This window comes from Drosophila kikkawai, chromosome X, assembly GCF_030179895.1.
Source record: "Drosophila kikkawai strain 14028-0561.14 chromosome X, DkikHiC1v2, whole genome shotgun sequence".
Classification (NCBI taxonomy): Eukaryota; Metazoa; Arthropoda; class Insecta; order Diptera; family Drosophilidae; genus Drosophila; species Drosophila kikkawai.
This window is the reverse complement of record NC_091733.1, coordinates 18593421-18609157: the sequence shown is the minus strand read 5'-3', so window position 1 is coordinate 18609157 and position 15737 is coordinate 18593421. Positions and strand designations below refer to the sequence as shown.

General features: G+C 46.0%; 2 protein-coding genes across 2 annotated transcripts; one reads left to right on the top strand and one right to left on the bottom strand.

Moving 5' to 3' along the window:
• Positions 1 to 232: 232 nt before the first annotated feature.
• Gapvd1 (GTPase activating protein and VPS9 domains 1) lies at positions 233 to 8292 on the top strand. The gene is made up of 6 exons (XM_017169970.3): positions 233 to 333; positions 2076 to 2246; positions 2315 to 2461; positions 2531 to 7374; positions 7473 to 7569; positions 7635 to 8292. Exons 2-6 carry the CDS (start codon positions 2100 to 2102, stop codon positions 7773 to 7775), a joined length of 5376 nt encoding a protein of 1791 aa, XP_017025459.1. The 5' UTR covers positions 233 to 333; positions 2076 to 2099; the 3' UTR covers positions 7776 to 8292.
• A 524-nt stretch (positions 8293 to 8816) lies between these two features.
• Kap3 (kinesin associated protein 3) lies at positions 8817 to 14666 on the bottom strand. The gene is made up of 9 exons (XM_017170155.3): positions 14316 to 14666; positions 13798 to 13915; positions 12471 to 12636; positions 12082 to 12417; positions 11880 to 12016; positions 11635 to 11823; positions 10050 to 11546; positions 9727 to 9983; positions 8817 to 9615 (listed from the first exon to the last, which is right to left on the bottom strand). Exons 1-9 carry the CDS (start codon positions 14618 to 14620, stop codon positions 9468 to 9470), a joined length of 3153 nt encoding a protein of 1050 aa, XP_017025644.1. The 5' UTR covers positions 14621 to 14666; the 3' UTR covers positions 8817 to 9467.
• Between the last annotated feature and the right edge of the window lie 1071 nt (positions 14667 to 15737).

Below are 15737 nucleotides of genomic sequence, written 5' to 3'. Positions count from 1 at the left end.
GTTGATCAGGTCGGTGTCAGTGTGGCCATGGCTGCAGGCGCACAAACAAGAAATACTACATTAAAACGGTATATTTCTTGATAACATATTAAGGGTATGTACGGTAACATATACCGAGACTATAAAATACTAAGAAGAAACTTGTACTCCAAAGTCCCTTGTGCGGTTATTTTAACATTCGAACATCTGGCAACGCCCGAGCTCGAAATATACTGCAAAAATACTACATTAAGTACGCGACTCGCGACCAGCACGTATTTGTTGTTCCTTTTTTATCCTCCTCCTCCCCTTCTCCCGTAACAAAAACAAAGACGCGTATTTTTTATTGTTGCAGTAAGTAAAAGTTGAACAAAAATCTTCTTTTACGATAAACAGAAAACATTGGTGAAAAGCAAAATACATATATGTGTGTGTGAAACGTGTGAGTGCCTGCGGCTACCACATCCGACAATTTTACAAAAACCGAGACTTTCATTCATAAGAAACAACAAGAAAACAATGAGGGGGAGGTGGTGAATGAAGAAGTGTTTGTGAAGTGAGAGGCAGGTGACGAAGAAGAAGAAGAGGAAGATGTGGAGTAGCATTCGTAATAATAACAACAACAAGCTCTATTTGGCCTTCGCCTATTGCTAGCTCTCTCACACAAACATACACACATTTAAATATCGCCCACATAACGGACCTACGCTTTGGTTTTACTTTTCATTTATTTGCTGTTGTTATTGTTTTTGTTTGGTGCATTCTCCACTCATTCGCTGTATTATTTTCAGTGCTTGGCACGGCAAATAACCAAATAACCTAAGCTATTAATGCACACATATATATGTACGGATATCAAATGAGAGCAAGCGAGACGGCCAATGTCCACCCCCCATTTAAGCTCCTCTCCCACATCTCCTCCCTCCCGTTCTCTATCTCTCTCGCTCGGATGTGTTTAATGAGCGCAACAAATCAGTTTTGTTTTGTTTTCTGCACATTCCGCAACTTTTTGCTTTTCCCCGTTCATTACACTTACAGAACAACGACGTCAGCCCCGTTGTTAATTTAAATTTTAGTACTGCATATTCCCAGCTATGAGCTATTGTTTATCTGAAAACGCCTCCTAAGACTTTCACACACCTATCGATAAGATAAAATTGAAAGCAAATACAATGGCTCATATGCGTACATTTGTACATACTTTCCGCTTCCACTGCTCTTTCTCTGTCGCTCCCCCGTCTCATTTCCTAAACCTTACAGCAGGTGCCTAAAAAAGAGTATCACAGGTGCAATTAGTATATAAATATGTTTAAAACTTTAATTATTTTATTTGGCGATAATGGACTGTATTTTTATTATTGGCTGTATTTTATAATTATTAATAATAATTTCTTGAATGCTTTTATTTGAAATATAATTTTAAGATAATTTTTTTAATAATGCTATACTTTTTTTAGTGTATTTCTTGTAATAGGAGTTTTTTATTTTTTTATTTTGTAGTTACTACTAATCTGACCGCCACTTTAGTTGCATACAAACAGCCGTTAATTGAGGCGCAAATATTTGTTGCTGTCTCATTGCGGGGCATCTCTACCGCTTGGGCTCTCTCTCCCTGTATCTCTCTGTGTTGCTGTCTCCCTTTCTTTCGGCTGCCACCTGATTGCGGCTCCATGTGTTGCAGTACCACATGAACGAAAGAGGGAGATAGCGCATGCCTGTATTAGTTAGTGGTAGGGCATTGGCTTTCGTAATTGATGTCTGCCCTTGACCAAGGCCTAAAAACAAAAACAAGGCAAAACCGAAAACTAAAACCGAGATTGCAAACAAAACACCCCATTGTTTGTGCTTTTAAAGTATGTACATGTATTAGTACATATGTAAGTACTTATTTTCAACGCTAAAATGACAATATCTAACAAGGAAGGCGGGCTAGTTACATGCATGTACATGCATACATACATGCCAGTGCATATTTTAGTGCAAGCTTCTACGTCACATGCTCTTTTTCTCTCCCCCTGTGCCTGAGATGCAGGGCTTCCATTTTCGCGTGCACTAAATATGAATTTACAATTTTAATTTCCCTCAATTACTTACAGCCGGTCAGGATAAGCGGCTTCACCATGGAGCCCCCAGCGGCTGGAAATCTGCTGGAGATCATGGATCTTGCACGCACTCTTCGCCAGGAGCAGCTCTTTATACAGCAGGAACAGGCGACCTTTGCCCAGCTCACATCGGCCTTGGAAACAAATGCGGGGACCATTACCAAGGTAATTTCTTAATAATTAGTTGGGATTTAATTACCAATATAATTTAATTGTGTTCTCTCCCCCAACAGTTGGCCTTTGTTTGTGCCCAGCAGCGGCAGATTCTCAACGAAATGCTGCTGGCTAGGACGGATCAGGATCCTCTGCTATCCTGCAGGAGAGCAAGTGCCTATGACAGTGCCCAGTTTGTGGACGCCAAGCAGCTGCTTCCATATGAAGTGAGTACTGGCATAGGAGACATCCAAATCAGCATAATCTAAAATAAATATGTGTGTATAATCTCTCAGCACGCCTTGGCCTATGAGGATCTGTTCAACTACCTGTACAACACACCCTATTTGCTGGCCCTTTCCCTGGCTACCGCGGATCGGCTGTCGCTGCTCTCAGCCAGCGCTCTTGGCCAGATTATTAATACAATTGCCACGGGGCTTTACGGGAATGCGATCAACACCAAGGATGTGGAGCTGCTGCTGAAACTGCTGCGAGAACTGATCGAAGTTCAGCTGCTGACCAGCGAGCAGCCTCGACGTCTGCTGAGAACCAATAGCAGCTCCTTTGCCCGCCTGTATCAACGGCTGGTGGAGAGTCTTTTCTCGGCCAGGATATTCCTAACCGCCGCCCTCCATGCGCCGCTAATGAGTGTGCTAAGTGAGCATGAAATCTGGCTGGATCTGGATCCGCACAAGCTGATGCAGACATTTACACCGCGCGAGCGAGAGAAGCGTTTTGGCCTGGAAGGGGATGAGAATAAGGAGGAGTACCAGCGAAATGTCGCTCGATTCCATGCGGAAACTCTGGGCAAACTCCACTCACACGTCCAGGTGTTTGTGAAGAGTCTCCAGCAGAGTTGGGCGCTCTTCCCCAGCTCCCTGAGGTGGCTGCTGCAAACGCTTAGCCAGCAACTGAGGCAATCGCTAACCCACGAGGAACAGGATATCCGCCATCTGCTGACGGATCTGGTGTTTACACACTTCATTTCGCCGGCAATAGCGAGTGCCGATCTCCTGGGCATCATCGATGTGAACGTTAGCGAACGGATGCGGCATAATCTCAACCAGATTGTTCGCTTGCTCCAGCGGCTGGCATTGAACGACGAGGACAGCGAACTGGTGCAGCTAATGGATCTCCTAATGCTGGGACAAACCGGTGAGGATGTGGTGGCCATATTGCCGCAGCAAAGCGACTTTGAACGCTCCCAGCTGGCCATCAATCAAAGGGAACTGGGTCAGTTTGTGGAGTTCTTTCGGCTACTGATTTCCCGCGAGGAATACGATATATCTGCGGAGGAGAGGCAGCGACTGCATAGAATTCTCAGCAGGATACCCAAGCAGCCGCAGCAGCAGCAACAGCCACTGGATGTGGCACAGGACATGTCCCGCGAGAGCCCCGAAAAGGTTAAAAAGGGCGGCGGTAGCAGCAACAAGGCCAACCTCATGAGGCTGGGCAAGGCCACCAAAAAGAAGCTGGCCAAGGGCATGAGCTTCAGCAGTAATCACAATACCGTGCAGGTGGAACCGCCCCTGACCAACGGCCAAGCCATCGCCGCCAATGCCACAACTGCAAATGGAGGCGGCGGTGCTGATCTCGAGCTTAGCAACTCCTCGCACAGTGGCAGCAACACCAGCCTAAGTTCCTGCGGTGCCACCATACCGATCCCAGCAGCTAATGATCAGCACCTTGCCCTTGACGAGACGAGATCCTCGGGCTCCGATCCCGTGCTGCTGTTCAGCCTCTATAATGCCGGCGCCAAGTCCAAGCTGAAGCCATTGACGGAGGAGGAAGTGTTAAAGATGAACTGCATCGGGCAGGATGGTAGCAATCTGTTGCCAGCAGTGGTTACGCACACCGCTCCCCTGGCGCCGTCATCAAACAACGATGACGTTAGCAGTCTGGAGGCAATGAGAAGACCCCAGGATGATGCCTCCATTGGGAATTCGGATAACTTGGAGGCAATCAGCGAGGCGGCCCATTCAGTGGCCAGTTCCCTAGACCTGGAGGAGCAGCAGGAGCGAGATGTCCATGAGAATGAGGATAACCTATCGGACATGGTGTCGGCTAATGTTTCTGGTCGCGGAACGCCCAATATCAGTGGCCGGGACACACCCTCGTCCCAGGTAACGGATGGCGGCGATGGGACTGTCGGCGATCACCTGGCCCATCATCATCATCACCACCATGGCGTTCACTCGCGGGCGGCGGCCAACAATCCGCAAATGCAAAAGATGCTACTTTCCAAGGCCCGCTCCGACATCGATGACAAGTTCTGCAAGTTTGAGCTGAAAAAGTTCGAGGGCGACGAGAATGTGAGCATCATATCGGACACTTGGTCCACGGATGTGCTGGCCTCGGACTCGGAGAACACGCTGGATGCCACCGGCAGTGAGAGGGGTGGCGCTGGTGATAGGGACAACAACAGGAACTTCTCCACGCCGCTGATACCCTCTGCCGTTGTCCTGCCGGGCGATAATAATTTTGTGGTCGAAGCCCTGGCCAGAGCTGGTGGAGTGGTCGTTGTCGGCGGTGGCGGTGGCGGTGGACCCCAGCTGGATGCCTCCGATCAGCGATCGGAGAGTAATTGGAGCACCGATGTCTTGGCCAGTGATTCAGAGAAGTTGGCCGAGATAGACACCGATGACAATGTCTCCATTACGGCCAAATCGGATACGACGGCACCGCAGGCTGCCGTGCTCTTGGATGACGAGGACGAGGATGAGCAGACACCCGGCAGCAGTGGCGACGGCGAGTTACCCGATCCGGATCCGGATCGGGGCAACGGGAGCGAGCGGAGCCAAGAGGACTCGGCTTTCTTTGATGCCATCAACTCGTACGACGATGCCAATCTCTATATGGGCGCCTCGTCTCTGGCCAGGAGTTCGGTGCGTACCAGCTACCATGTCATGGGGGGCGAGAGCAGCTTCCAGCAGCAGTACAAATGCAGTGGAGCTGATTCCAGTGGGCGCAAGACCACGCCCCTAATGGGCACATCCTGCATGCGTCGCCAGACATCGGCGGAGAGCAGTATCAGCAATCAGAGCCTGAACCTGGAGGAGGCACCGCCGCCGCCAATGGGTAAGCACCATCACCATCATCACCGAGATCGGGATCGAGAGCGAGAGCACCATCATCGAGAGCATCATCATCATTACCGGGAGAGGGAGCGGGAACGGGAGAGGTCGGCTCTAAAGAAGAAGAAGCACCATCAGGAGAAGGAAAAGGAGAAGCATCGGGATCTAATCGATTTCAGCGATTGCAGCGAGGATAAAGAAGAGCTGGAGCGGAATAGGGAGCTGGAACAGCCTCCCGGACTGGTGCAGCAGCTCCTGGATATGTTTAATCAAGATGAACAGGCCGCTGCCGCAGGAGGCGGGGCCTCGCCCAATGTCGAACATCGTCGCATTTCCATTGAGCAGCGTTCGGCCATCATCGATGGCCGAAGAAACGGCATCCTGGCGGGTAGCATGCGGCGTCACCAGAGCTTAAACTACGAAAACCACGAGATCATGCTTAACTCCATGTTGCCGAAGACCGATGATGATAAACAGGAGATGCTCCTATGTGTGCAAACGCAGCAATTGCAGCTGGAGGAGAGAGCTGGAGCTGGGGCTGGCTCCGGGGCAGGCGTTGTCCTACGATCCGCTGAGGCGGAAGATGCAGCAGCAGCTGGAGTTGGAGCCGCTGGCTTGAAGCCACCGAACAAGGCCACCGGAGCCATACCAAAGAGCATTAGCTTCGATGCCAGTGCCGATAAGGAGAAGCAGCCCTATCATCGCGACCGGGAAAGGGATCGAGAAAGGGATAGGGAAAGGGACCGGGACAGGGAGCGGGAACGAGACAGAGAAAGGGAGAGAGAGCGGGAGCGAGATCGCGATAGAGATCATCATCCCCACAGTGCTGGGATTTTCAATAAACTGAAGCAGGGCATCTTCAAGAATCGCCGGGGAACCAGCGCCAGTGCCAAAAGTCAAAGTCACTCCAATACCCCGGTGGTTCCATCCGCATCCACATCTGCTTCTGCTTCTGCCGCCACTGCCCAGGCGGATCATCGGAGCGTGAGCTTTGATCCCAATGCCGGATGCGTGAGCCACCACTTTGGCACCCACTACTGTGATACGAGCGAGGACATCCTGGCCAAGTACCGGCGCAAGGTGAGCAGCTCCAGCGAGGCCACCAACTCGGACTCCATGGGCAATAACAATGGTCATGGCGTTCGTCTAGGAGGCAGCGCCGCAGCTGGATCGTCTGGGGATCTGCACAAGCACATGAATGGCGTCGGCCATCTCCCGGGGGTGGTTTTTGGCAGCGTGAAGCAGAAGCTCCGAACAGTATTGTCCCGGACTGATCTACATAGCGGCGACTTTAGGCCGACGTCCAGCTCTACCACGACCACGACGACGATGGCCACACCGCTGCAAATCTATTTGCAAATCCAGCTGGCGCAGTGCACCAGCATGCAGCGGCTGCCGCAAATCTCGCATGTGGCCGAGGCATTGCGCTGTCTGGCGCAACTGGAGCGGCCGCAGCACGGCCAGCTTCTGACGGAGCTGCAACGGGACCTGGAGCGGCGACAGAGCTACCTGCAGTACCTGATGCGCCACCGGCAGCAGCTGCTGCTCCGGACAGAGCAACTGGAACAGCTTGAGGCTCGGCTGAGTGGAGAGGCGCGCAGCTGCCAACGTTGCCTGCTCCAGGCACTGGTTCGCATGTATCTGGCCTGGGCCCGGCAACAGGCGAAGCTGGAGGAGTTCCAAGCCGAATTCGCCCAGCTACGAGCCAGCGATGAGCGGGTCGAGCTAACCGAGGAGTTTGTAGAGTCGCTGCTGCAGGAATTGCGCACTAGTGCCGATCTGCAGGATGACTGGCAGCTGGATGCCGCACGTGTGGCCATCGAACGCATGCTCCTCGAGCAGATGTACGAGCAGGTGATGTTCCCCAACGAGGATGCGGATGTGTCACGCGACGAAGTGCTATCGGCCCACATTGGCAAGCTGCAGAGATTCGTGCATCCGGCTCATCCGTCGCTGTGCATCGCCCAGGAGTATTTAGGCGAGGCACCATGGACGTTTGCCCAACAGCAGCTCAGTCACATGGCTGCCTACAAGACCCCACGCGAGAAGCTGCAGTGCATCATCAAGTGAGTAGAAAAGTATTCCAAAAACTATCGGAAAAGTGTACTCCGGTTCTTGGTTCCAAACACTATCTATATTCTGTTATATCCTCTTCTCCTTTCAGCTGCATCTCTAGCATCATGAGCCTGCTGCGCATGTCCAGCGATCGCGTACCCGCTGCTGATGATCTTCTGCCCGTGCTCATATATGTTGTAATAATGGTAAGTGTTCGCAGAGTTCCCAGAGTTTCCCAACGAAAGTTCCTACATGATTCTTTATTCTTCAGGCCAATCCCCCCTATCTACTGTCGACCGTGGAATACATTAGCTGTTTCCTCAGTAAGAAGCTCGTGGGCGAAGATGAGTTCTACTGGACACTTTTTGGATCTGTGGTGAAGTTCATCAAAACAATGGACTATTTGGATTAACAACGGTGATTCGTCAACGAACGATCCTCCAACGATATTTGTTTTGTAGTCATTAGGTGGATTTATTTATGTATTTTGTAGAATTGTTTACACTCCTCCCCTCTGATATTTTCTTTTTTGTACAAAAGCTAAGCTGATAAGACGTAATATCCAATCGATCAAAGCGATTAATAGCGATACCATCGTGTTAAATCGAAAAGGGGACAAAACAAATGCCAAGAATGCTGAAGAGAAGTGAGAAGAGAGTTCTAGTTTTAGGAGAACATTGCATGTACGCTGTAAGGCCTTGCCTGATGGCTACCAACCCATCATGATGACATATAGTGAACGTAATTGTGTATTCTTATGTGTATATTACCAACAATAACTAGAGAGCATATTCTTCTATTTATATATATTTACATGCATGTTTATCATCGGTCTAGCCTCTGTCATATAAGTATGTTTCGGATACACGAACTGCAACTTAATATTCCTTATTGTGTAACACAAAATAAAGATCAATGCATAAAACAAACACAGGTGTTTTACTAGAAGGGATAATCATACCGAAACTAACTATTATCGAGGAAATACCCTGTGAATCCTTGCTGGATAATCTATTATTATTATTTATTTTTTTCTCATTATCGGGTATAATCCTGAGAATATGCAATACTCATTATACTATTCGTCCGTTTGCGCGTCCGTTTTTGAGCATTTAGCGAATCTAATGCGGAAATTCCGATTCTTTGTCAAAAGAGAGAAACTTTTAGTCTTTAATTAGTTGCTCTGCGAGAGGAATGGTGGAATCCGTTTTAAGAGCTCCGATACTTACATACAAATAAACCATTAACCACTTTGGTGTGTTACCTACTTGGTTCTAGCAAAACAGCTTTAAAAATATATAGGTAATCTGTATAATTGAGATTGCAGTTACGTATTTGTCTGAAAAGTGTTATATATACTCTACGGATCTCAGGGAAAGGCAGTTTGTTGAGCCATTGTGTTCTTTTTCTTACCCATTATCAACAGGTGAATTAGACAAAAATAAAACTAAACTTTTAAAACACATTTACAGTACAGCTTTGTATATTTTTTCCATTTGGGCTTTATTTTTAGTTTTTGCCACCCATTAATAATATTACAATTTGACTTTTTCGTTCGTTAGGTTAGGTGTATAAGCAATAATAAACATAAAAAATTAAGGAGAGCGGTCAGTAAAAAAACAACCAAGTATTTACAACTAAAAAACGTTTGACGTAATACTTTTCAGTGAGAGATAATATTGCACAATAGTTGCATTTGCATTGCGGGTGATGATGACTTAAGGAGAAGCAAAGCGCGTCACAAGGCCTCAATAAATTACAAATTATGCACTAATAAATAACAAATAAACAGTATACAATAGGTAAATGAGTAAAGCGTAACCGAAGATTAAAGTTAAGACTCGTAACTCGTCACTCGATTTTGAATGTCTTGAGTACAAAATGGGCCGCGTCGCTAAAAACCATTTAACTTTAATGACTAACAAAGCGTGCATATATAGTACATATATATAGTGTATATATATATATATCCTAAAAGTCGCATGTATAATATAAGCCTAAAGACTTGTGACTAAACATGTACAATGGGAACGAACATCTGCAGAAGCGTCTTAATTCAAAATTTGATCGATTTCGGTTTCGGTTTTGGGTTTGGGTTGGCGCTCTAAGCCATCAACAGTTCCTCATGCAGCCCGTCGGCATCCAGGGATTTGTTCGATTTGAACATAAAGTTATTATCACTGGACGAGCCCTGCGACTTGGAGCTGGAGGTCATGTTGTAAAGATCATCGAGATCCTGACTGCGCCGATAACTGGGGAAATAGGGAAATAGATATTACAAAAATTTGAATATGAAGATGGAGTTTGCAGAAAATCGTTAAATCTATATGTATATATGTATGTATAAACTGCACAAAACTCACGTGCTGAGTGGCCTGCTGTAGGTGGACATGGCCGGGCTGGCCGGATTATTGTTGCTATTGTTGCTATTGCTGTCATTGTCGGCATTGTCATTGTTGTAGAGATCGTTGCAGTTGTCCAAATACTCGGATCGCAGGTACGTGTCCAGATCGTTGTCACACTCATCCTCCTGATCGGCATAGTCCTGCTCATTATCCTGATCCTGCTGCGACTCCACCATGCACAGCCATTGCGAATTATGATTTCGGAACTTTTCCAGCTGCAATTGAGAATATAGAAACTGGCAATGGGTATTTCTGGCCCACTGGTTATCCAGGCAACCCACCTTGATGCGCTTGGCCCACTCACTGTCGCTGATGGCGATTATGTCCAGGCAATAGTCACACACCTTGCGGATCTCCTCGTTCTTGTCGTGCATGAGATCGATGAGATAGGCCGGCGACTCGGTCTCCTTGATCATGTACTCCCTGGTGCTCTCGTGGCGAAGTATTTGCTGGAACACAAAGATTATCTGCAGCACAATCTCGTCGTCCTCCTGCTTGGCCTTCAGCAGCTCAATCAGCGAGATGACCACCTTGGCGCGACAGAAGAGCAAGGCGCACAGTTCATCGCAGGCACAGGTACCCAGATAGACGATGGTGTCCAGGACCAAATCATCCAGTCGGGAGCACGGCACCAGAAGCTGCCGGATCCAGGGTATCAGCTGAAAGTTCTGCAGGATCTGCGAGTAATCCAAATCGGTGAGGGCCAGATTCCCCAGTATGCCCAGACACTCGACAATAAAGGCCTCGTCGTCGCAAATGGTCAGGATGCGCGCCAGATCGCCCACATAGTCGATGAACTGCGGCTGCAGGGATTCGTGTTGCGAGAGATTACGCAGCAGCTTCATCAGCAGCGCATCCTGGTACTTGAATGCTCGATCCATCAGGCTATGGAGGCGCTGGCCCTCGACCATGATCTGGGCATTCCTACGGTTTAGCGACAGATTAATGCACAGGGCAATGAGATCCAGATCGACCTTGACATTAAGGTTTAGGATGATGGCATCGGTGGCCATTTGAACGCATTCCGTTTGGGTGAACATCCCCTTCACCTTGTCGTCCAGGCTCATGTGGTACAGGATCTTGACAGCGATGCCGTGGAGCTTCTCATCGTTGATGAACATCACCAGCATGGGCAGATAGCCGGCGGCAATCATCTTGCGACGCAGTCCCCCGTCAAAGGAGAGGTTGAAGACCAGCTTCAGGGTGACCTGCACCAGATCAATGTGCGTGCTCTGAAACAATCGCGGCAGCTTGGCCACAATGTTCAAAGCGCCCATCTCGTCCTTGTTGTCCCCAACAATCGAAAGCTTCTTGAGGAAGGTGCTCACTAGCATCAGCAGGTCGATATTTTGGCGATCCAGCGCCTTGACCAGCATTTTTACAATATGCTTGCGGCGCATCTTCTCCTCCAGCTTCACATTCTCGGCCATGTTCAGCAGCAGGTAAAAGGCCACGCGCAGTAGCTGCTCTTGCTTCTTGGCGAAGATCTTTAGTTGCTTGTTCAGCCGATCAATCTCCTCCTTTTTCACCTTGGGATCGTTACGATCCAGTGATTCGTTGCTCTGACTCTGGGCCGCCGCCTTGAATTCAGCGGGAACCGCAGCGGGAGCTGCTGTTACGGGCGAATCGACAGCGCCGGCACACAAAGCCTCGTGGTAGCTGCTATTGAGAATCTGGCTTTTGATCAGCGACGACGACATCGAGCCATGGAAGCTGCTCCAGTTGCCCGATTTGGGACGCTGCTTAAGCTCTGGAATGCGACGACGCGGTGGTTCCATCTGAAAATTAAATATATTTACTATTAGTTTTATGTTTTTAAAATATATTCTTAAAATTTCATTATTAAATTCAAATTATTTGACTTACCTCCTTGGGCTTCTCCTCGTTCATAATGTCGAGAAAGTCGTCGGTGCTGCGATTCAACTTCTCCTTGCTGGCCTTTGCCGAGTGCGGAGTGGAGCAGCCATTCGGCTGCTTGCGGACATCCAGCTCATTCCGCATAGTCTCATAGCGACGGAGCTCATAGTCGATCACATCCATGCAAAGAGATCCGATCTAAGACAGAACAAATATCAATATATATGAATATATATATTCAAGCCTCTCCTCACCTTGTATTGCACAATCAGTGGATGGAACTTGGTGTAGGTGGAGAAGCAGAAGAAAATGTAGATAATGTTGGTGGAGAGATCCAGAGATTTGCGCCAGTCTTCGCGTAACACTCGCGATAAGGCGCTGAGGCAGGCTTCTGCAAGTACAAAATACATATTAAATTAATACATAATAATAATAATAAATCTGCCAAGATCTAACCATTCTTTTCCAGCTCCTCAAGATTATCCGGATTTCGTGCCATTTGCAGGATCATGGCTGAGCCCCTGATCCGTTCACCCAGCTCCTCGTACAGCAGCTCCACATACTCGTCAATATTGTTGATGGACACATCCGCTGTGGGCTGTGGAGCGGCGTTCAGTGCACTGGAGCCACCGCCATTGGTGGTTACGGCCACTGATCCGCCGCCTGTGACGCTGCCCCCGCCAGTGCTGCTCGTCATGGCCGCCACGCTGCTGTGCGATCTGGCCGAGGAGCGCGTATGTGAGTTGTGCAACGCCGCCGATCTTCGGCTGTGAGTGTTATTGTCCGGAATATCTAGGGAATATCAAGTTAGTTGAGTTCCCAGTATAAACTCGCTGGTATATTACCATTGCTGGCATTATCCTTGCGATTCTTCAGGTAAAAGATAATCTGTTCGACGTCATTTAGCTGGGACTTGTGAATGAGATCGCATTTCTCTACCACCTCGCGGGCCAAAGCCGCTGGATCCGTTTTGGCATTCAGCGATCGAAGTCGAATGATTTTCTGACAGTGCTAATATATAGATATTATAGATATTAGCGGAAAAGCAATTTTCTTTTATTTTTAGGTACAGTTATTAATAAGTATAAAAGCTTCTATCTCTGTAAATCGATTTTTTCAAAAAAATTCAAAAAAATTTCGATTAAATTCGGTTAAAATCGAAAAATAAAATAATTTAAATTATATATGGATTTACATTATAGATTTTATAGATAGTTCTTTATAGATCTGAAAATAATATCGCCCTAAATATCATATCGAAAAAATTGTACATAATCGAAATTTTTTAATTTAGAAAAATATCGCATTTAATTATTGAATATTTAAACAAACCCTGCTCACCTATTAAGGTATTTATAAACATATAGATTTACCACCAAAGTTATTATATTTGTATCATTATGATTATTTTAGTTTGAAAATTCAGGAAATAGTTTTCGCTTATCGAATTCTGAAATCTTCCATAACAATTTAACGCTTGGCAAGATTTCAGGTAAATAAACAATGTATTTGAGTAACTATTTATGTATTTTTGGTCATGAACAATCAACGAAAAGCAACCAAAAGCAAAAGAGGCAAGAAAACGTGAATTGAGGTTATTTACCCGACCCGCCAACCTTTTTTGGGTATCGTCCGATTACTCATTTACAAGCTACTTAGTCGCCACTACTCGATACTTGAGACGACCCGTCATCGACCCCGTTACGTTATCGATTGGCCCCCCGGCTCAATGTCATCCCTGCCCCCTGCCCCCCACCACAACCCTTAACCCTACACAGCGAAAATGGCTAAATACGACTGTTTCTTTAAGCTGCTATTGTTTTTAATTATAAAATAATAGTTTCTGTAAGATTTACCAAATAGTAAAGCATTAATAAAATATTTTAAAAATTAATTTAAAATTTTATAAATTTTACAAGGCTTAAAATTAAAATTGTCAAAATGTAAAACACAAAAACATTTAAATTTGAAACTGCTTAGCTTTGTTTGTTAACCGAATATAAACTAATTTAGAATTGTTTTTCGAATTAGAAGATCATTTTCCAATTAGCTTCCATGACTCAATTGCTAAGAGCAGGGATTGTATGCTTTATCTTCTTCGTTGCAATATTTCGGAATACCCAACTTGTGGCGCCAGTATATATATATTCTATCTAAAACTAATTAGCTTACCTTCTTCTCCTCGATCATTGGGTTGTTGGGCTCCCCAAAGACAGTGGCCTCCAATTGGTAGTTGACAATCAGCGCCTTGTCCGTGGGATGAGGCTCAATGGATCCGCCTTTCCACCGCCTGGTTGTTGTTTATCCGTTTTTCATTTGTTGTTTGGAGAGAAATTGTTGTTGGATCAATCATAAATTATGCGGTCAATGCGTAATGAGGTAATAATGTGCTCCTTGTCTCTCTCCTCTGAGTGAGTAATGTCCCGTTGCAAGTTGTTATTTTTGGTGTTCTTCTCTCTCACACACAAACACACACTCACACAGACAGGGTAACAAAAGGTTGCGGCAAGTGGAAAATCAATAACAACAACACGCGAGTGGGAGAGAGAGAGAGAGGGAGACAGGGCAAGGTGAGTGGGTTTTAGTGTATCTTTCTGGTTTCTTTTTTGCTTCTTTTTTCGCTATTTCTTTTGTTCTGCCACTTGTACATACACCCACACACAATCACTGGGCACTGTATACATACGCACTTTTTAATAAACTTGGCGTCATCATTTGTTTGCATTGTTGAAGAATGCTCTGCTTTTGTTGTTGTTGCTGCTGCTGCGGCTGTTGGTACTTTGGAGGTGGGCAAAGGCAACGGTGGGCTTATAACGGTAACTGCGGCGCCCGCACTAACGACACTTTTCTGCAGCAGCAATTGCCTTTGTTGGGCTCTCTTTTGCTCCCACAAATCGCCGGCAATCGCATTTATTATGTAATAGATGTAGTGTATCACAATTGGCAGCAGCACCAAGCCCGAGATTATTTGGAAAATTAACAAAACAAATTGCATGCGACATGCGACGACAGATCCAATTGGAACTAGAGGTGCAAATAAAATCGTTTATTCAATCGATGTTTCATCGGTGTGTTGAGTTGCGATATATCGATATATTATTTTGGAGAACCGATTTGAAACTTTGTTTTTTTCCTGTTAAGAAATGTAACACTTTTTTTATGGAACAAGAACAAGTATGTAGAGTTGATAAAAAGCTTATAAAAATGAAAATTTGTTCTTAGAATACTATTTGATTATTTGTTTTCTTTCTGTAAGAGAAAGTGTGAGTCTCAGATAAATAGGTGGCGAACTTAGCTAGCTAACGGCAATTTTTAGGGCTGCCAGATCGTTTTTATACATTTAAATGAGCAAACCAGCGAAATAAAAATAAAAAACGGAGAATCTCACAAACTACACCTGACCAAGACTATCTGTTTGTTCTAATCAACTCATTTTTGGTTAGATTTTATAATTCCTCGTTTTTTTTTTTTGTATTTGTACAACACCTGAAGACCTTTTGTGGTAAAAGTAAAATAATGATATAATATTTATACTATAATTTAAATTTTTCATGTCAACCACCTTTTATTTCTTTTTGTACAGAGCTAGCTAACCCGGTTCACAAAATAGTGATAGTGTTTCTAGGGTAAATTTGGTTAAAACTCGTCCACTAAACCTTCTGTACCCCTTTTTATCTATATAGAAACTACGTACATACATATGTATTTGCTCTGAACCCACAAAACAAAACAAAAAATCGGATGCTCATATCGTTTCTTTCCCTGTGCCATAGCACATAAATATTTACATATGTAGACTCATTATCTCTCAACCGAAACATAATCCGGCCGAAGTGCAAATTGCTCCGCTCTGGACGCTGCACGGGAATTATGTGGAGTGTTGGATATGTGTTTTTGATGCAGTCACCGCCGCCGCAGCTGGCTTAAATCAATCCCAGACTTGCCATTATTGTTCTTTTTCGTGCTGCTGCTGCTGCTGCTGCTGTTGTTGTTGTCGTTGTTGTTCGGAGGCGGCATTAATATCATTGGGCCCCCGAGGGACCAGCCACATGTGCAGTTGGGACAAATGTCAGCAAAGGCAGTTTTTCACATTTTCACAGCGATTTCCCACC